The 21,463-nt window shown below is 35.0% G+C and overlaps 1 protein-coding gene across 1 annotated transcript; it reads right to left on the reverse strand.

The window, feature by feature from the left end:
- Window positions 1-2,494: 2,494 nt before the first annotated feature.
- On the reverse strand, window positions 2,495-5,615 carry LOC113727256 (cytochrome P450 87A3-like). Its single transcript, XM_027251293.2, has 9 exons — window positions 5,390-5,615; window positions 4,702-5,026; window positions 4,443-4,592; window positions 4,023-4,271; window positions 3,735-3,824; window positions 3,560-3,638; window positions 3,174-3,280; window positions 2,921-3,048; window positions 2,495-2,750 (listed from the first exon to the last, which is right to left on the reverse strand). The coding sequence occupies exons 1-9, from the start codon at window positions 5,584-5,586 to the stop codon at window positions 2,660-2,662; spliced, it is 1,416 nt and encodes a 471-aa protein (XP_027107094.2). The 5' UTR covers window positions 5,587-5,615; the 3' UTR covers window positions 2,495-2,659.
- Between the last annotated feature and the right edge of the window lie 15,848 nt (window positions 5,616-21,463).

Consider the following 21,463-nt stretch of genomic DNA (forward strand, 5'->3'; position numbering starts at 1 on the left):
TTTGGTACTCCCAAACTTGAACATATTTTTAGGCAAAAGGAGATAAAAATTTATGAAACATAAGTCTATTGTTGTTTGTTTTATCTCGAAATTTAAATATATCCAAACCTCATTCCTAATTTTCATTATTGTATCTAAATGTTTTGGGCATGAATTCTCTTATTACAATAAATTATGAAGAGTTAATACTTTAAGTGCTTCTTTTTGTGTAATAGGCTCCAAAGTTACTATATCATCTCTAACTTTCATCATTAGCATGATTTTCAGTAATGCCAACAATAACTCTTTTAAACTGGAGACCTCTAAACTTGTCTCATTTTCATCATCTGGATAATCCAATAGGTAATTTACATATTTAGACTTTTAACATCTTTTTATTACTAGAATAATTCATATGTTTATAAAAATAAAATAAAACTTTAGTCAATTAAACGAGTGTTTATTTGAATTGTAAGCACACTCATAAATTAATAAATTATTAATTTATTAATTAATTTTAAATCAATAGAATTTGTATAACTCCGAGATTGTTAATTTATAGAGGATTTTATTGTAATTTGTATTAAGAAAACTACGTAGCATTCATTAAATTGAGAAATTAGTACTTTCATTCAATAACTTCAAGGCTAATTAACTATGCAGCTATAATTATTGCTAGCTATGACTGCATAAAAAGAAGAAGAAGAAAGTATCATACCCAATAATGCTGCACAAATATAGTATTGGTGTATACATGCTTAAATTTAAGAACTGGTATTGGTTAGACTATCATGACACAGTTAAGAACAATTTTTAGTCTGGACGAATACAAGATTATAACTTTGCATGTTGGAAAATTAGAAATGAATAGATAATTTACATTTCTTTTATGATTTTAAAAAGCATTGCAAATATATGATAAAATTAATAGAACAAGATATTGTAAGGAAATGATCATATATAAGAGCTAAATTTTCATTTTCTAATGTATTGCTACTTATCACGTGACTTCATCCTATAGTATCAGGAATAGTTGCAAAGAAAAGGACCAAGAATAATTGCAAAGAAAATCAAATATTGTGCAAGAATTGCAAAAGTGTTAACAATAATTGGTAAGAATAATTACAAATTCATGGATTCAATTTGTAGTTTTGTGAAGTAGAAAGAAAGAACTCTTTGCATGATTCATGAATCATGAAATATGAACTCTTTTCATGATTCATGATCTAATTGCTTGAGTATATAGTAAAAAAGGGCTAAGAATATTTGCAAAACCTTATTAATCTTGGTTTCAGATTTCTGAATTATAAATCGTAAGAACTGTGAAAGGATTAAGAATAATTGGTATTACAATGAGAAACAAATATTATTTTTGGATTCGTATTGTAGTTGTGTGAAATAGAAAGAAAGAACTCATTTCATGATTCATGAATCATAAAGTACGATTTAATCATTTTTCATAAATGAAAATGAGATGTTGAAGCATGTATGTAGTATATGTTATAGAAGGAATAAGAAAATTGACCAAAGAAAACTAATCTTTTCATGATGCATGAAGCATAAAATAAAGTATAATTCATTCACAATTGAAAGTGTGAGTGTAATTAACCTTGGGTCTCTTATTATGGTGGAAGTGTAATTTCTTCGGAGATGGACTTGCTAGTTCTTCCCACTCAATTTTACTTTTCGTTTCATGAAAAGTAAATCAGGCTTAGTTTTTGTTTCTTCCCACTCAATTTCGTCTCTAGAGATAACAGCCCAACTTTACCTTCACGTGAGTAAATAAACTTTTTCTTCAATTTTCTTTGTACCATTTTATTACTACTTTATAGTTTATACTTATTTGTCTCCACAATTTCAGACTTGTCAGCCACTATAATAGCTTTGATTTTCAGCTTAGTACTTGTGTCAGACTAGTCATTCTAATGCCAATTGAATGGTCCAAACCGTTGTACCATTTTGAAGACGCTTCGCGAGTTGTGGGGATCATAATAGACTTTTCCCCAAAGTTCAATGCATGTGTCTTTTCATAGGTCCTTGGGCTATTATTAGGGAAAGTACAACGACTATTGTTGTAGAACGTAACAGACTAACAGAGCCATTCAATGTATTACCGACACCATTGGCAGGCGATCAAAACGTGGGTTGGAACAAATATCACGGCCCCACAACTCTTTATGTGCTAGTACAACACTTGTTTTTCACGATACGAGAGGCTACAACATCAATTTTAAAATTAGATCCACTGTTATTAAAAGTTGGGATCCTTGAAGTGTGACAAACTTCACAGAAGGGAAGAGTAATACATACTGCATATATATATATATATATATATATATATATATATATCTCTATTTTTTTTCTTGGCTTGATTTATCCTTATAAATAAAATCATCGTAATAATTTATTGAAGAAAAATAATTAGTCCAAGCTCAAACTGTAACTATTATAAAATCTTCAATAATTAGAGAAGAGGAACGCTGCTAAAAAAGAAAAAGGACAACGCTCTCCCCAATTTCAAGAAAGACACAACTTAAAATGTTGCTTATTAGGCACTTATAACGTAGTACAACCCAAAGTCGTAAGCAAACTAAATAACTTTGCAACAAACAATAAATTACTACATCACAAATACACTTCTGAAAGGTAAATTCACTGGAGAATTGCCCCAGCTGAAAGTCTATTCGTTCTCTGAAATCTCGATATGCAATCCACTGGGGAAAAGAAGACCAGGTTTCCGGATTGTCTCTCCTCCGTGGATAACTGTCCAGCTGAAAATTCAAATTATACAAGCTTTTTGATCAGTTATCATTTTCTTCTTACAATCATGCATATTAAAAAACCGATGAAGTTATGTTGAAATCAATTTATAATATATTACAATTAGCTTCTATATATATTTAAGCGAAGATATTGGGATTTGTGATTTAGAAATCCTTACGTGTATTTTGTGACCAAATAATGCAGAAAAATTGCCATCTGCAACTTTGCAAAGTCAGCACCAACACAAAGCCTCGTACCACCACCAAATGCCATGAAACTTTTCGATCCCGCATGTAATTCTTGGCCCTTTTGATTGAAATCAAACCAGGAAAAACCCTAATTATTTTCACTTGATTTTGTATAACTTTAGTTCTGTAAGTTTATCTTTCTTTTTTGTGTAAATTACTCGAACCCGTTGATGATTAAATTACCTCCCATCGCCATGGGTTAAATTCAAGGGGGTCGTTGTATCGATTAGGGTCCAAATGAACAGATGATGGACAAACCATTAGCGTCCAACCAGCAGGAAATGTATACCCTGTAAATCATTCGTACTTATTAGTCAGAACTATAATTTATAATGGAAGAAAGAAGAACAAAGGAAACAAATTATTTATTTTCTACATTTTTATTCCCATGCAAAAATGCACAACCCAAGTAGTTACCAAAGAGGTTTCGACAAAAAAAAAAAGTAGTTACCAAAGAGAGTTCTTTTTCTTTTTCTTTTTTTCCCAGGAGAAAGGCATCGGGGATCCAAAATAAAGAAAGTGCGATAAACGATTTTCAAGAAGATGCCAAATGATAGATTGAAGTATACCTTTTATTTCAACTTCCTTGACCACTTTGCGAAAAATCCCAGGGGCAATATTTGCAAGCCTAACTGTTTCATTTATAACCTGCAGCAGGCAACAAAACTTAAGATGTAAATGGTGTAGTTCCCTATACGATTGAAATGCTAGATACATTGAAAAGTTTGGTTAATTGAAACATACCATGTGTGTGAAAATCATAGACTTGTACTCTTTCCATGAAACACCAGAATCTTCAGTTTCTCGCATTTTAAGAATATTTTCATGCTCTCTCTACAAAAAATGATCATCTATTTAAGTATGGGGTAATTTTATATACTTTGTTAGTGTAAACATTCAATGATTATAATTTATACACTGTTAGTGTATATATAATATTAATCCTTTAAGTATTGAAGTTGGACAAGAATTGGACAATTAAAGGGTAAATACAGATAACAATTGGAGAAATTGTTTTGTAAAGTTATGGACCTTTAGTTCAGCTAAAACTGCTGGATGGTCATTTAGAAACCTCATGGCCAAAGTCATTGCAGTTGTAGTTGTCTCATGGGAAGCAAATAGAAGCAAAAATACCAAGTCCATCGCAATTTCTTCATTCAAAAAAGTGTCCTCTTTCTCTACTTCCTTAAGTAAATGGTCCACAAAGACTTTCGTAGCGTCATTGCATGAGCGCCTCATCTCAAAGGTGTTCTTGATGACCTTCATTGCTTTCTTACGTCCCTGGAAAGTGAAATCACATAGTTCACTCAATCTGATACAGCATATATGAAAGCATTTACATTTTACTTAGTTATATATTTATAATGAATATATTTTTTTTTGGTATAATGAACATCGATCTTTCAATATGAAAAGAATTCCAAATGATGAACAACAACAACAATTGATTACTTGTAAGCAAGCATGGAATGCTGTTCCAGGGATGTTGAGAGGAAATGAGATAAAGCCATCCATGAATGCCTTATAACTGTCTCGCAATTTTTTCTGAGCCTTGCTTTCTTCATAGTCAAGTATCTTCTTGGCAGCAAGCTTAAATACCAACTGTAAAAAATGAGATTGTTATTTACTACCTTTCATGCAATGCTCTGTACGTATTGTCTGAATTCATCCTGATTAATATAATCAAATAGTAGAATGCTAATTAATTTACCTCCGCAGTTCCATCTTTAGCATCTATTTTTCCAAGTTTACTCCAAGAACTTAGACATTTTTGAGTGTTGCCATCCATTTCATATATTAGCTTCTCTCTTAAGGCTTCGGGGCTAACAAGCTTCAAGATTAAGTTCTTGAGGTACTTGTGGAACTCTCCATGATGGACAACTAAACTTTGTTTCCCAATTATCCGGAAGACACTCTCAGTATACGAGCACCGGAAAGCATTACCTTCTTGCTGGAAGACATGGTAGTTGACTTCAGGATCAGTTGATACAATGACTGGCTGCCCAACTAAACTCGTGCGAAAAATTGGCCCGTACCTGAAAATTCCCAAAGAAGAAAAAGGAAAAAAAGAAAAGACAAGACAAAGCACAAATAACATGTGAAAGAATATTAAAGAAGTTGACGAAAAGGGTAACATAATATATCTTACTGCTGATGATGTTATGTTACAAAGACAAATATCATCTCTTAATTTATATACTACTGCTGTAATATTGTTAAAATATATATGTTATAGCTAGTTAAGAAGTGGTTAGATAACCACTAAGATACTGAAGTTGGAACAATAGTCAGGAGAGGGTTATTAGAGTTTCTTTTATTGCCCGGTTCAAAGTTCAAATTTTGTGTCTGATAGTTGCGAATGAGAAGAGATAGAAGATTAGAGAAAGGATTTTATATACCTAGACACTCTTTTTTGCAAGAATTGTGGAACATCATCTTTTGCATAAGGGGTGAAGTACTGAATTGTTTCTCCTATAATTGGTAGTCCCATCGAACCTGGTGGTAATGCCCCGTTACACTTGGGGTTTCTCCACCTATATACCCAGTGGCTAAAAAGCAGAATAATAAGAGCAATAATAGCACAAGCAAACAACATGGTCCGTGGTTAGTGTACTGGAAATGTAGGGGAAAAAAGAGTAGCTAAACTTGTTATTGTTTGCTGTGGAGGAATTTTGGACGTTGGAGCTGCTTAAATAGATGGAGAGCTCAAGCTTTGAACGTCGATAGACATATTTACCTGATGGACCCAAATCAATAACAAACAGAAACACCCGAAAATTCGTAGGAAACTGATAAATAGGCAAAAGAAAATTGGATTTGGCTACCGTGGAAAGTCTTTTCAGCTTTGAACTATTGTGGAACTAATGTGAAAAATAACAAAATTAAGCACTATAAGCCTACTGGTCAATAGACATACTACCTGATGACCAAATTTCACCGGAAATTGATAAAGAGGCAAAGGAAATATTAGCTACGGTGGAAAGCCAGTGTGAGAAGACCAATAGTGCTTGGTCAGGACAGATAGAGAGAGGCACCAAAAAATCTATCTTGAACGGGTCAAAGCTGGCTGCTAATGTAAACCACGTGCCACGTAGAAACTTGATCACCATAAAAATGGCCCGCTAGTTGGGAATGCTGGGAACGGTCCAGCAAAGATACGACCCCAGTCAAAAAAAATATATGAAAAGGAAAGTGGGGTAGGAACGGTTGTTTCAGAAATGGTTGTAGGAAACAATCGTTATTGACAGTTTACGATTAAAATTTGGCTAAAAAAAATTATACGGTTCAGATTTCATTTTGTATTTTATTTTTAACATGTGTGGGACTTATAAAATTTTGTTCTAAAATTATATATTGTGAAAAGTAAGTTATATCATGTGTAAATAGAGTTACGTCGTGTATAAAATGCACATAACCTTCAGAAAGGATTGCTCCTGCAACCGTTCCTACCCCTGGTCCATATGAAAGAATGTGGCGGCGAAGAGGCGTAAACAAAAGGAGCGGGAAGGGGGAAATTGTTCTATGGATTAGTGTCTTGAAACGGGAAAAAAGAGATAATGACTCAATCATTGAAGCAAATTAAACCAAGTTCCATAAGTTTAGTAATTGCCCAATTATAATGCCGCTGGTATTTAGTTTATGTCCAAATTTGTGACCAAAGTTAATTTGGTAGATTCTTTATCTATTGTAGGTTTCCAGTTAGTAATTGTAGGCTAATTTCTCAGAATATATAAAAAAAAAAAAAGTCTGTCAAATGTATATCTAACAAATCCATTGCACAAAACTATACCTGCTGTGCCCAGTTAGCATGGCAGAATTGCAGGCTATCGTGGTGATTGTGCACGGCAGCCAACGGCCAATTTTTTGTTTTTTTAAAAAATATAGCCTGCTATCGTGCACAGTTAGCACGGGAACAGGCATTTTTTTGACCCACTTTTTGTACATATTCCCTGGTTTCATATGAATTTTTAATTTATGGTCCCTGATGCGTGAGTCTCGTGAAGAAATTAGACCCGTTTGATAAATAGAGTGACAAAGTATTATTTTAGCCAAACTATATTAAATTGTTTGTCATTAACAAAAAAAAATTAAAAGATAGATTGAACTTTAATCTACCTTTCTTAGTCAATCTAAGTGGGTCATTAGGATAACAATTGCCTCAAAATCAACACTTAATTCTTTTTCTTTACTTTTTTTTTTTGTCAAAATGATCGCGATATTTCACTAATTACAGCTGACTCGTCATTGATTGGTTATCCACCTAGAAAGCCACAATTTATATGCGGTTAATTCCATCATTAAGCTTATTGTCTAGGTATCTGCGTGGAATAACGAGTGGAAATAAAAATTAGAAAAAAATAAGAAGAGATTATTATGAAATTATGACAGATTTTTTTGACTAGCTTATAAACACAAGACTTTCATTTGATGTTGAATGAAACAACATTATTCCTGTCAAATCTCTTTCACTTGCGAATCAGACTAGATTTTTTTTTTTGGATGAATTGGAATTTATTTTGTCAAATCTATTTAATTGGTGGATTATATTAAGATTGAGCTTTCATTGATTCTTCTTGTACCATTATTCTTTTTAAACGAGGGAGATTTTCTCTTGCCTAACATTTTGTATCAAAATGATGGCCATCCCTGACCCACTTCTCATTTGGGAAGAAGGAAAAGGATTTGCTGATTGACCCATGAATTGTGATGGAAAGCAATTCCACAATTTCCAAATACTTCTATAAAAATCAGTTGAAGTCGTAGTTGTCTCTCAAAATGAACAGGTAAAGCCTTTTCAAGGTTAACATTGCGATTTGAAGCTCTTCAAAGTTCAAACCTCTTTTTGTGCAGTGTAGTTTTCACCAGCAAAACTCTCCAATTAAATCTTAAGAGCCTAAAGTCGGTCAAAACTCTCCAGAACTCTCCAGTGTGGTTTTGACCGACTGCCTCGATTTTGAAAAAAAAAAATTGGCCGCAGGCTGCCGTGCACAGTCAGCACGGTAGCCTGCAGCGATTAAAAATTTTTTTTTTCCTGCCATGCTGTCTGGACACTGTGACAGCCCCACCTTCCCCTAAGGCGAACCAAAGGGGTTAGCGGACTGCCTGCCCAACTCTTGCCGGGACTAACGGTTCAGTTTACATTGATCTAAAACGTTCCGTAACATACAAACGCGCGCAAACAAGTCAAAATCACCAAATAAAAAAAAAATAAAAATCGGAGCCGAACATGAATAGTGCGGGCCACGTCAGAATCTGGCCGGATTTTCCGGCCGGATTCCTGGCCTGATACTGGCCAGAAAGCAAGGCCATATTTCCCAAAAATTTCAGGGCAATCCGGTCGCTAATCCGGCCAATTTCTTGCCGGATTCTTGGCCGGATTCGACCCTTTTTTTTCCGCCAAATTTTTTTTTCCTTTTGCCGTTTGAAATCCGAATCGGTCCGAAATTCAACTAGATATCAATTCAACATATACACATTGCAATTCCACATTTACAAGCCAAAATCACATTCAAAAGTTATCCCATAAGTCATACATATACGGTTGCACATCTCAACTGAACGAATGGGTTGGATCAAAATGAGTTTAGGGTTTTGCCCAAAAGGAGCTATTCAAAATATATTTGTACATAAGCTCATCTCGGCAATCCATATTCAACGCATTTCCAAAAGTATTCAATTTCCTGTAAGAAAAACAAAGACAACAGAAAGGGGTGAGCTTACGCTCAATGAGGTACCAATCATATAGGGGTAAAAGCATGGCCTTCCACGTTAACCAGTCAGATACATATACCAGATATAAAGGAAAACAGTTAAACACAGTTATTTAAAAGGGAAAGGATACAGGTGGCTCTCAAGAGCCAGATTTCCATTTGCAATACTTGATCCAAACCCGTTGACTCTCCGTTAACGTACATAGAACCAACATATCCGTAGACCCCACTTTACACCAATTTTCGTCCACCAAACATACCCTTACCGGGCCTGAACTTCAATCAGATCAGAAATGGTAATACTTGAATATACCGGAATCAAGGGTCTCAATACCCAAAGATCCCAAAACAGACTACCGTGGTTCGTTATCTAATCGACCAGACCCTTGCCGGCCCGGCTCGAGTAACTAGCCACAGGTGTTGAGCTCAGAGGTCACAGAAAGGTCGTTGGAGACAAGCTTCCAAACGACGTCTGAACAGATACAGATAACAAATTCAGATTCGCACCAAAATTGGCATATGAACAGACAAGAGAACGAGTGTGATAAAGTACACTCTCGTCTCAAACAAAATAAACAGATAGTTCAGACGTTCATATCACAGATTGCATGTACAGAAACCGAGTTAAACAACAAGTGAAGGGAGTGGTACACTCACCGGTTCAGGTACAGATACTTCAAAAGTTTTCACTTCAGATTGACTTTAATCGCCAAGAAACCCTAAACGAACCAAAGTAAAACAATTGAAGGTTTCACATCCAAAATCGAGTAAATAGAATACACAAGTGAGGCTCGACTTCAAGTCGTATGCCTCGCCAAATAATTACTAAAGCAAGGGTGCAAAACATGATGTTTTGGAAACAAAAGTAATGAGAGGACCTAGGGTTTGAATGACCCAAAAGCCCTTCATTTCTTTCAAAAGGCAACTCAAACCTAAAGAGACTAAACGGCCTAGAAAATTGGACAGCATTTCCCCTAAATTTGCTTACTTTTCCAGCCATCATGGCTTCATTATCTTCCTCAATCAACCCCAAAGTCACACACAATATAAATTCATCACAACAGCCATTCAATAGGCTCATAGTCATTCAAGTACAAGATTTAGTTAGGAAAATGACCGGAAATGAAAGTTAAGTTCTCAACAAAAAAAAAATAGTTTTTGACATCATATAGCGGTTTTGGTACCATTGGCACTACAATTATCGGATGGAGGTACAAGACCAACCGTTTCAAAGCTAAGAGATAGAGCTACAATGTTACAGAAGGTCACTCAGTCCAGTTCAAAGTGCAACTAGGTCAAAAATGCAAGATACTAAACCAGAACCGCAAAAACAAGTGAACAAACTGCATTCTGGTTAACGAACTGTAATTCAGTCTACCTAACTCCAAATCAAGTGATTCCAAAGCCATCCGAAAGCTAAGACATCAGGCTACATTTCATCAGAAGACCTCAACAATCAAATCAGTCATATTCCCAATCAAATTAGCCAATTACAGAAGCAATTCTCAAGTTCGGGTAGAAACAGGGCAGCAAGGGTATTTCGGTCTTTTCACAAGCTACACTACTCCGATTGGCCTGAAATGTTACAGGCATCTCTAAAATATCATTCCCTACAACTTTCATGTTTTAACCCAAGGCTAATTCGGCCTCTAACTATGATGAACAGTGCCAGGCAGAAATAAGAGGAATGAAACCCTAACTTTCAAATTTTCTTTCCAAAACAGAAATTTTCTGCAATTAGCTACCATTCACACACCAAGGCTTCATTCTAGATCATTTCCAATCATCATACATGGCCACACCACATGAATAATATAAAACAGAAAAATTATGCATAAAATCAAAATCCATCAAACACCACCAAAAGTCATGAAATACTCCACAAAATTTCATCTTCAACTACCACACCTACTAATTTCACCTCATAACCAACAAGGAAACAATTTCTTAACCACTTACCTTACAAACACTAGATACAAGGTAGATGAGAGTCTTTCCCTCCAAACAAACACCACCAAGCACTTCAATCACTCCTAGCAAGTAAGTTTTATGGAGGAATTTGAGAAATAAACGGTTGGATTTTGAGATTTGGGCAAGAAAAGGAAGCAAAAGTTGAAGAGTTTCCTCTTGTTTCTCTCCAAGAGTGGCCGGCCAAAAGGATGAAAATGGAAGCTAATTTTTGGTCAAAATTGGTTTAGTAAAGGTAAAGAAAGACTAGTCAAATGCCAAGCTCCAATCACAATGCAACATGTGTCCATCTCAAGCTTATCTCATTTCTTTTGTCTTGCAAGAATTAATGAACTAGCCAAACCCCTAATTATCTCATAACACCATGTAATATAATCCATGTATACAAAGCTGCTCCAAATGAACAACATTTACCGCACTTAACGCACTAGTGGGTCTCACGTCCGGTATACGCTCTTAATTTCTCTAAAACTAACCAATACTAGAAAAATCATTTAAAAACTAACTTTACTCATAAAAATTATTTTTAAAATTTTCCGAATAAAGAAAATATGGAAAAATGTGCAATTAAAAGAAAATAAAACCCTAGAAATTAAGAAAATTACGGGTCCTCACAGACACGATAGGTATAGTTTTGTACAATGGGTCTCTCAGATATACATTTGATGGACTTTTTTTTTTTTGGTTATATTCTGAGAAATTAGCCGTAATTGTAGTACTAGTCAAAATTGGTTTTGATATTTTCCTTCTAATATTTATTGGCTCTTAGTTTCCATTAGTGTTGTGGCGATTCCGAAACCGCTCGACTAATCCGAAATCTTAGTCCGAGCATCTACTAGATTACGTATTTGGTTTAGAGATTGTTTTAGCTATCAGGAACAGGCAACTCTATATATACAAGTGTTAACCTAGTACACTGTTTCTTGAAGAATTAAGTGAATTTTGAAGAGCGAGTTGAAGAAAGCCCTGAGAGCTTGTTAAGTTGAGTTGTGAGATAGAGAGACAGTTTCTAAAAATTGTTTGTGTATTTATTCCCCTTTTCTTCCTGCATATTTTTATATGTGTTAAATTTGCTTCTATTGTGCGTGATTTATTGTGTCCATAAGTGGTATCATTGCCCTGGACTTTGATCCTGGAACTTGTTCACGAAATTAGGACACAAAAATAGAAGATTTGTTGTTGAAAATTAGGACACAAAATTGGTCCTAAATGAGTAAAGATTAAAAAATTAGAAATATGGATTTGTATTATTTACAACATTGTGTTGTTTTTAATTTTGATGGTAAAATGAGTTTGAAACTGATAAAGATGCTTTTTTCAAACTATTAGAGTTTGGGATATTGTCCAAACAGGGTTCATAGAATCCATAGAGGACACAGAATTATCGATCAATATAATTAAAGAGTTGGAAAGAAATATACAGTTGGATCGCAAAGCGCTTCATTATTTTAGCACTAAAGTCCAGTTGCATGTATTGAAAAAATTCATGCGTGTAAAGATTGCAAGGGAGGCTTGAACAATTTTGGTGAATTTTAATCATGGTGCACTTGAAGATGAAAAAATTCGGTTTGAAAAGAAATTTCGCAAGTGATTGAGAAAATAAAATGAAATCATTAGTGAAATTAATGACGTGATTAAAGATCGTGATAAGGTAGAAATTCTTGATTTTCTAGGAGTTGATGAATTATTTGAAAAAAGAAAATCAAATAGTTGAGTTTGTTAAGAACAATTATGGAGTTGATGTTTGAAGATTGTGGCGGTACTAAAATTAATGTGGTTATTAATATAAACCAAACAAAACAAGATGTTATTGGATAGTGAAATTATCCCAACTAATATTTCGTTTGCATCATAAACACATTTTTCAACCCACCTTTTATATTTCCAATCACCTTTTTATCTCACATACATCACATTACAAAAAGTGCTACAGTAATTATTTCAAATAATATCTCATATAATACTCTATCCAAACAAGATTGTGGTGGTATTGAAAACTTGGTTGGTGGAAATTATGATATTATGATGTTGGGAGATTTTCTTAGTGATGTGGATGAATTAAATTATGGAGTATGCTATGGGTGAACATGTTTGAATTTTTTGACAGAAGTGATCGTGCCAAGAAATTATTTGAGAATTACAAGTTTTGTTCACTATGATGTGTGACGATAAAATTGAAAATCAATAACAAGCTTGTGTTTCACATCATTTATAGAATAACTGAGTCTTCTTGTGCCGACAATAATGTTTATCATGTGATTTACACTTTGGTGAAGCTGAATTTGACTCGCAAGCCTTAGTGCAATTGTTACACTTTGGCGTCTTACTGTTGCCACTTATTTTTTTACAATCCAAGGCAAGGCAATCCACTTGTGTTTATGTTAAACAAATTGCTCTCTTGAAAGTTGAAAGAGGAACACCCAAAGAAAAATTTGTTTCCTTGCTCGGAAGCAGAGCCCAGGGAGTTCGGCACCGAAGCCTTGCCCAATGCCCAGGAGACACAGCCAATAGTCTCACTTCATCAAATGCCAAATTTACTGACTCCCAAAATCAGGCGGAACCGCACTTGCTAACCTCTGATACCACCGCCTATCCCTAATTTGTTTATCAGTCTCACTTCATCAAATGCCAAATTTACTGTGACTCCCAAAATCAGGCGAAACCCCACTTGCTAACCTCTGACACCGCCTATCCCTAATTTGTTTATCGGCATCTTCCTCTGGGGGCACAAATTTACTACTAACACTCGTACACTATTACTTCCTCCGTTTCATTAAAAGTATTATACTTTCCATTTTAGAATATTTTAAAATATTATCATATTGAAAAAGTTAAAACACTTTTTAGTCTAACTTTTCAATATAACCCTTCTTTCTAGTAATATATATGTTACTATTCAAATTTAAAATTTGAATTTGTGAAAGTAAAATTGAAAAGAGAAGTACAAACATCACAATCAAATTATTATTTTTAAAATATTAAATTCCTGAAATATGACTAAATAATTGGAACAGAGGGAATACTGTACAATTCCAAGACCTCTTCTCAAAGGCCAGACCCCAGCAGCCGCATTCCTCCACCAATTGATCAGCTCACACCAATGGACCAAGTTAAAAGACCTGTCACAGCAAAGAGACATGCTTTTGGGGAAACCTTGATGGTAGGAAGGGTTTGACCATGCCTATGGTAGGAAGGCCTCCAGAGAGCGGCATATGTTGAAGGTGGATGGAATGCAAACGGAGACGTTAAGCTGTGGAATCGCATGTGGAGATCAAACGTTAATATGTTGTCAGCGGCTGCAAGATAAAAGCACAGGTTTGGACATTCGTTTGCATTTTCCAATGCAGTTTGCTGGGTCAGGATAGTGTAATTGCAGCTCAGAATCACTGGCATTTATACATTTGCAAATCTACCTGTTAGCAATGGGAAAATGCTGCTAAGGCCTTGGGCAAAAAATTATGCGTAAAGAAAGTATCGAAGTTTTAACGAATAATAAATGTAAAGCGCACACGTGAGGGGGATAATAACTTGAAAGAAGGAAAAGCGGAGCAGAGGTATCCGTAGTACTCCCTCCGTCCCACTTTGATAGTCCTGTTTCTCTTTTGCGTTTGTCCCAAATTGTAGTTCACTTTCCAATTGAAAAATGTAGTTGTATTTTAATTTTCCTAAAATACCCTTATTCAATGTAAGTTGTTGTTACTACAAACCTACCTCATTTAATGAGAGTTGATTCTTTTTTTACCATTAATTCAAGTTCCCATAAAGTTGTAATGTAATTAATGTGAGGGTATTTTAGGAAAATAGCTACCTAAATTGATTGTTCGAATAAAATTAACTGTTTTTTCTTAGACTGTGTGAAAAACAAATCAGAACTGTCAAAGTAGGATGGAGGGAGTAGTTTCAAGGCAACGCCGAAACACTACCTTCATGTTAGGAAGCCTTTGACCATTCGTAATGTAGGCAGCCCCTCAGAACTTGACATGTGTATTTGTAAAATGAGGAGCTAACGGACCGTTATGTTGCAGTGGTAACGCCCGTGCAGATAAACAAAACAAGACGTATGTGGATGCAGCCTTTTTTCCCCGCCAATTCCTCCATTTAATGTGCATTGTTTCCCCACTGCTTTATTACAGTTTAAAAATTGTGAAACTATAATTTTGTAATAAAATTAATAATAACATACCAACAATATATACCCATGATATAAATATACTAAGCAATTATAAAAATATTTAGGATCATTCACCTCTACTTTAGAAGTTGCTCCCAAACACCGTGCAACTAAATTTTTCATTCAATTTAACGATAGTACAGAAAAAAAGACAAATTAATGAAAATACGATATTGAAAAATTTTTAATTCACAGTCACAATATGTGAATTGGTGATAAATACAAAAAAACATGGTACTTTGATCATATAATGAAGGAAAGTCATAAAGAACAAGCCATTAACGGGAAAAGTTTTCATTAATAAAAATACCAACTCTTCACGACTTTGTTATCAGTCGTCCAACATATGAGCAAAGTGGCAATAATTAATCTAGTAATTTTTTCAGTTTATACATAATTAATTTTTTTTTGCATTTTGACAAAAAAAAAAAACAAATGAAAAATTTTTATGAGAAATCGCAAAAGTCAAATTGATTGGTCTGAAAGGGAAAGGAATAGCAGATATGTACTGTACTTGTATTTTACGTTCGAAATGCTGCAGTGCTGTTTTTGAAAAATATCGCCAAAAAATCTAATTCAAATGGAACCAATTTTCATTATTTAAAATACCAAATATGTGAGTGTGTTTTAAGTGCTATCCATTGATATGCTAAAGTATCATTTTGCCATCAAATACCAGTTCTTTAACATCAAGTTTTTCATAAACAAATTTATTTATGGGATAAAATTAATGTTTATCTCAATTCATATCTTTTGATGATTACAAAACAAATGGATGTTACTAATACTTTTTGTAGAGACCCTTTTCAGAAATGACACTAAACAAGTCTGTGGACTTAAAGCAAAAAAGAAGATAAAAAAGGATGAAGAGTGCTGAGGAAGATGTCGGACGCACAAAAGGAGAGTATCGGACGTCCGACATCCTTTGAGTATCTTCGGACGTGTGAAGAACTCAGACTCGGACGTCCGAAAAAGACAAGCCAGGGCTTCTACGATTACTGATCACGATCGGACGCTCAACACCTGAATATCAGACGTCCGACAAGCGTTGCTGCACTTCGGACGCAACATTCTGGACGCATCGGCCGTCCGAAGGAATTGAAGAGGAAATTTCAAGTATGCATCTTACCCTCGGACGCATGGTGATAAGGGATCGGACGTCCTAAGAGATTCAAGAAAACTTCCAGAACTCATTGATCTCGTTCGGAGGCATAAAAACTAAATATCGGACGTTCGACGGCACCAACGGCTAGTTGACTCTTTAGTTGCCTTCTACCCGTTGACAGCATTAATTGAAGAATTTTCTGGTCTCCTATAAAAAGAACAAAGTCAACCACCTCAGGACAACTTTGCACATCAAGTCTACATCAGATCGTGAGTGATTCAAGTGTTAGAATACTCCAAAAGAAACATTTGTATTCTTAACTTGTGCAATTTTCTTGTAGTTTTTCAAGTGTGACATGGCTTTTTCAATAGTGTAGCATTGCGAGGGTTTTCGAGTGTTTGTAAAACTTCCTTGCTTGACCAAGTGAGGTTGGGGCAAGAAGGAAGTAATTCTTCCCTTGTACACAGGATATTGGTTGCAAGTTTGTTCAACTTGAAGTAACCTGGTATATATTAGTGCTGTTCGAACTCCAGTTGAGTTTGAAGCCTGGTTTGTTTCTCTATTTTCGTTTACAACTTTTCTATATAAACTATTCTCCTCTTATCTTACGAATACCTGTGCTGTCTTGTAATCTGATCCATTGGATGGTCTTTGAGAAAAGAAAGGTAGGCTTTGAAGAAAAATGACCTATATCTAAGCTGATTTTTTGAAAACCTAATTCACCCCCCTCTTAGGTTGTTTTCGATCCTTACAATTGGTATCAGAGCTTTGTCTCCTTGAGATTAAGCTCAATCGACTTGGGAGTAGATATGACAACCAACAATACCATGTTCTTTGAGGGATAATCTGTTACTAGACCTCCAATGTTCAAGGATCAAACTATGTGAGTTGGAAGGAAAGGATGATTATATTCTTACAATCTATTGATATTGAGTTATGATTTATTGTTAGTGAAGGTCCATATGACACAACTATTATTGATGAAACTACTCATAGGCCGAGACAAAAGGCCAGAAGTGAGCTGACTGCTGAAGATAGAACTCATCTCACTCTAAATGCCAAGGTTATGAACGTTCTATACAGTGCATTAGACTCAAATGAGTCTATTAGAGTCAAAGGCTGCAGATCTGCAAAAGAAATTTGGGATAAACTTAGAGAGATCCATGAGGGAAGCGAGAATGTGAGAGAGCAAAAGAAATCCATTCTGGTCACTATGTATGAATCTTTTAAGATGGAACCTCATGAAAACATTGACGCTCGAGAAGGAGTACTCTCTAGGTCAGAAGAACAGAAAAATTCTGAATGCTCTATCAAAGGATTGGGAAAGCAAAGTGACTGCCATTGAGGAAGCCAAGGATCTAAATACTTTATCAATTGAATCTCTGATTAACTCTCTAATTTCTTACGAACTGAAACTTAAATCTAAGATGCAGGATGAAGAAGACACAAAAGTAAGAAAGAGTATTGCTCTGAAAGCTTCACAAGACGAAGATGAAACAGCCACAAGGATGAAAATGATTTGGAAGGTGATGACAGTGATATTGCACTCATCACAAGAGGCTTCAAAAGATTTCTCAACAAGAGAAGATTCAGGAAAGGCGGATCCAGCAATTCCTTCCCAAATCAGTCTAATGACTTCAGAAACAGAGGGAAACTGGAGTTTAACAAGAAGCTGACTGATAAGTGTTTCGAATGTGGCCAACCAGGACACTATGCAAATGAGTGTTCAATGAAGAAAAAGAAGGAGAACATGGTTGAACGAAAACCAAAGTTCAACAATTTCCAGATTACCTGGAATGATTGCAACTCTGAAGGTGAAGTTGAAGAAGAAGAGGAATCTGCTCAAGTGGCTTTCATGGCCATTGGAGATGAAGAGGTAACACAATGCAACTCTCAAACCGATAGTGATAGTGAATCTGATGATGATGTTAACTCTTTTCTAGAAAAAATGCATAACAGTTTGAAAGAATCCTATGTAAAAAACAAGGAACTAAAGTAGAAAATTAGCTTTCTAATACAAGACAATGCAAATCTTTTTCGACAAAACAAGTGTCTTAAGCATGAAAATGAGAACCTGAAAAGGACTGAAACTGATGTGCTTGCTGAACTTTACAAAAAGAAAAATTTCTGTGACATACTCAAAAGTGAGCAATGTAGCTTAAGAAAAAGGATGGATGATTTATGTCAATTGTTACATCATATGAAACAGAATCGTCTTCAAAATAATGACACTAAACCTTATATTAATACTCATCAAATAAGACTGAATCAAAATGCAAATGAGTTTGCTGTCCACAGGAGAAGGCAAGTCAGATTCATTAAACCTGTTCATTTGATTGATCCAATGTCAGTATGCAACTTTTGTTGTCAATTTGGTCACATAAATAGCAACTGTTATGTTAAGAAAAACATGAGGAATGACATGAGATGCATGTGGATAGTTAGACATAAGACTAACTCTCAAGGACCCAACATGTAAAGGGTACCAAGTATTATCTTGTGGGTTTGTGTGTAGGTGAACCAGGATAACATTGCTAAAGAATCAAAATGGTTCATTGATAGTGGGTGTTCAAGGTATATGACTGGTGATGTATCACAATTCATTAAACTCAAGCAAAAAGCAAGTGGAAAGGTAACATTTGGAGATGATAACAAAGCCAAAACTGTTGGTATTGGTGATGTTGGTATGAATGGTCAAACCTCTATCCACAATGTTCTTCTCGTTGACAATCTGATCTACAATTTATTAAGTGTTAGCCAACTGTGTGATAGGAATCTGTTTGTATTGTTCAAAAAGCTTGAATGTCTCATATGTGACTCAAAGTTCAACATTGTTTTCAAAGGAAAAAGGGTTAATGATGTCTATATAGTTGTTCTTGAAAAAATTGATTCCTCCTATCTCAAATGTCTCAAAGTTGCAGATGAGGACCCATGGTTATGGCATAGAAGATTGTGTCATTTCAACATGGATTTGCTAAAGGAAATCTCTAAAAAGGACCTTGTTAGAGGTCTCCCAAAAATCAGATTTGAAAAGGACCGGATATGTGATACTTGCCAATTTGGAAAACAAGTCAAGGTATCATTTAAACCCAAGAAATGTGTTTCTACTTCAACACCACTTGAACTTTGATACCTTGACCTGTTTGATCCTACACAAACTACAAGCCTTGGTGGTAAGAGATATTATTTTGTGATTGTTGATGATTACTCTAGATATACTTGGGTGATATTTCTTGCTCATAAAGATGATGCCTTTAAGAATTTTATTTCATTGTTTGCTAAAGTGCAAAATCTGCTTGGCTTGAAAATTGTTAGGATTAGAAGTGATAATGGGACAGAATTCAAGTTCTGTGATTTTTCAGAATTTTGTGATCATAATGGTATTACTCATGAATTCTCTATTGCTAGAGTCCCCCAACAAAATGGAGTCGTAGAAAGAAAAAATAGAACTCTCCAAGAGGCTGCTAGAACTATGCTTAGTGAATGCAATTTACCAAAATATTTTTTGGCTGAAGCTATAAACACAGCATGTTATACCATGAACAGAGTTCTCCTAAAACCAATTTTAAACAAAACCTCCTATGAGCTCATGTTTGACAAAAAACTTGTTGTTGGTTATTTCAAAGTATTTGGTTGTAAATGTTTCATTTTGAATATCAAGAAACATCTTGGAAAGTTTGACAAGAAATCTGATGAGAAAATTTTCTTGGGATATTGTGAAAACAAAAGAGGGTTCAGAGTTTATAATCGTAGAACACCGATTATAGAGGGGGCGATGCACATTACGTTTGATGAATCTAATGGTGACATTTCTATGAGTTGTGGTGAAGATGATGATACAGGTGTTCAAGAAGAACTAAAGAAGCTAGCAATCAATAATCATGACTCTACTTCACCAGAAATTGATTTAAAGGATGCTGATACTCAGGACAGTCCAGCTGGAGAAGTGAATGACAGAAATACCACTACTCCTAATGATCTTCCAAGGACCTGGAAATTTGTTCATAACCATCCCAGGGAGCTTATAATTGGTGATCCATCTGAAAAGGTCAGAACTCGTTCCTCCAGACACCTAGTAGATAATCTTGCTTTAATATCACATATTGAACCTAAAAATATTGTTGATGCATTGAATGATGAGCACTGGATTTTAGCTATGGAAGAAGAGTTAATCCAATTTGAAAGAAACAAGGTTTGGACCCTGGTTGCTAGACCACAAGATCATCCTATCATTGGCACAAAGTGGATTTTTAGAAACAAAATGAATGATAAAGGGGAGGTTGTTAGAAATAAGGCCAGGCTGGTGGCTAAGGGATACACTCTAGAAGAGGGAATAGACTTTGATGAGTCATTTGCTCCTGTAGCTAGGCTGGAGTCCATAAGAATGTTTCTAGCATTTGCATGTTTCAAGAATTTTAAATTATTTCAGATGGATGTTAAGAGTGCTTTCTTAAATGGTTTTATAGATCAAGAAATCTATGTTGACCAACCTCCTGATTTTGAAAATAAATCTTATCCAGATCATGTTTTTAAACTCTCAAAAGTTTTATACGGATTAAATCAAGCTCCTAGAGCATGGTATGAACGTCTGAGTGGATTTTTGATTGAAAATGATTTTAAAAGGGGCATTGTAGATACTACACTTTTCACAAAACGAAACTCACGAGATCTTTTAATTGTGCAAATATATGTGGATGATATCATATTTAGTGCTACTAATGAGAGCTTGTGCAAGGACTTTTCCATGATCATGCAAAAAGAATTTGAAATGAGCATAATGGGAGAATTGAACTTCTTCCTTGGACTCTAAGTGATTCAAACCCAAGATGGAACATTTATAAATCAAACAAAATACACCAAGGAGTTGCTGAAAAGATTCGGAATGGAGGACTCAAAGCCTGTTGGAACACCTATGTGCACATCTACCAAACTTGACAAAGATGAAGAATGTACAAAAGTTGAGGAAAAGAAGTATAGAGGTATGATTGGAAGTTTACTTTATTTAACTGCTAGTAGGCCTGACATCATGTTTGCTGTATGCTTATGTGCTCGATTTCAATCCTGTCCAAAGGAATCACATTTGAATGCGGTAAAAAGAATTTTGAGATATCTTAAAGGAACCTTAAACTTTGGCTTGTGGTATCTAAAATGTCATGAACTTCCTTTATGTGGATTCTCTGATGTTGACTTTGGTGGTTGTAAAATAGATAGAAAAAGTACTACTGGTATATGCAACTTTCTTGGAAATTGCCTAGTCTCTTGGTTTAGTAAAAAACAAAATGCTATCTCATTATCCACTACTGAAGTTGAATATGTTGCTGCTGGTGCTTGCTGTGCTCAATTGTTATGGATGAAAAATACATTGAATGATTTTGGTTTGGTATATGAATGTGTACCAATGTACTGTGACAACACTAGTGCAATTAATCTAACAAAAAATCCCATTCAACACTCTAGGACTAAGCACATTGATATAAAGTATCATTTCATTCACAATCTTGTCTCCAAGGGGGTAATC

Source organism: Coffea arabica, chromosome 2c (genome assembly GCF_036785885.1).
Source record: "Coffea arabica cultivar ET-39 chromosome 2c, Coffea Arabica ET-39 HiFi, whole genome shotgun sequence".
Taxonomy (NCBI): Eukaryota; Viridiplantae; Streptophyta; class Magnoliopsida; order Gentianales; family Rubiaceae; genus Coffea; species Coffea arabica.

Coding starts and splice junctions, on each gene's coding strand:
- LOC113727256 (XM_027251293.2), bottom strand. CDS start 5,586: ATGTTGTTTGCTTGTGCTATTATTGCTCTTATTATTCTGCTTTTTAGC. Junction 4,593..4,701: donor CTAAAGATGGAACTGCGGAG/GTAAATTAATTA, acceptor CATTTTTTACAG/TTGGTATTTAAGCTTGCTGC. Junction 4,272..4,442: donor CATTCCATGCTTGCTTACAA/GTAATCAATTGT, acceptor TTCACTTTCCAG/GGACGTAAGAAAGCAATGAA.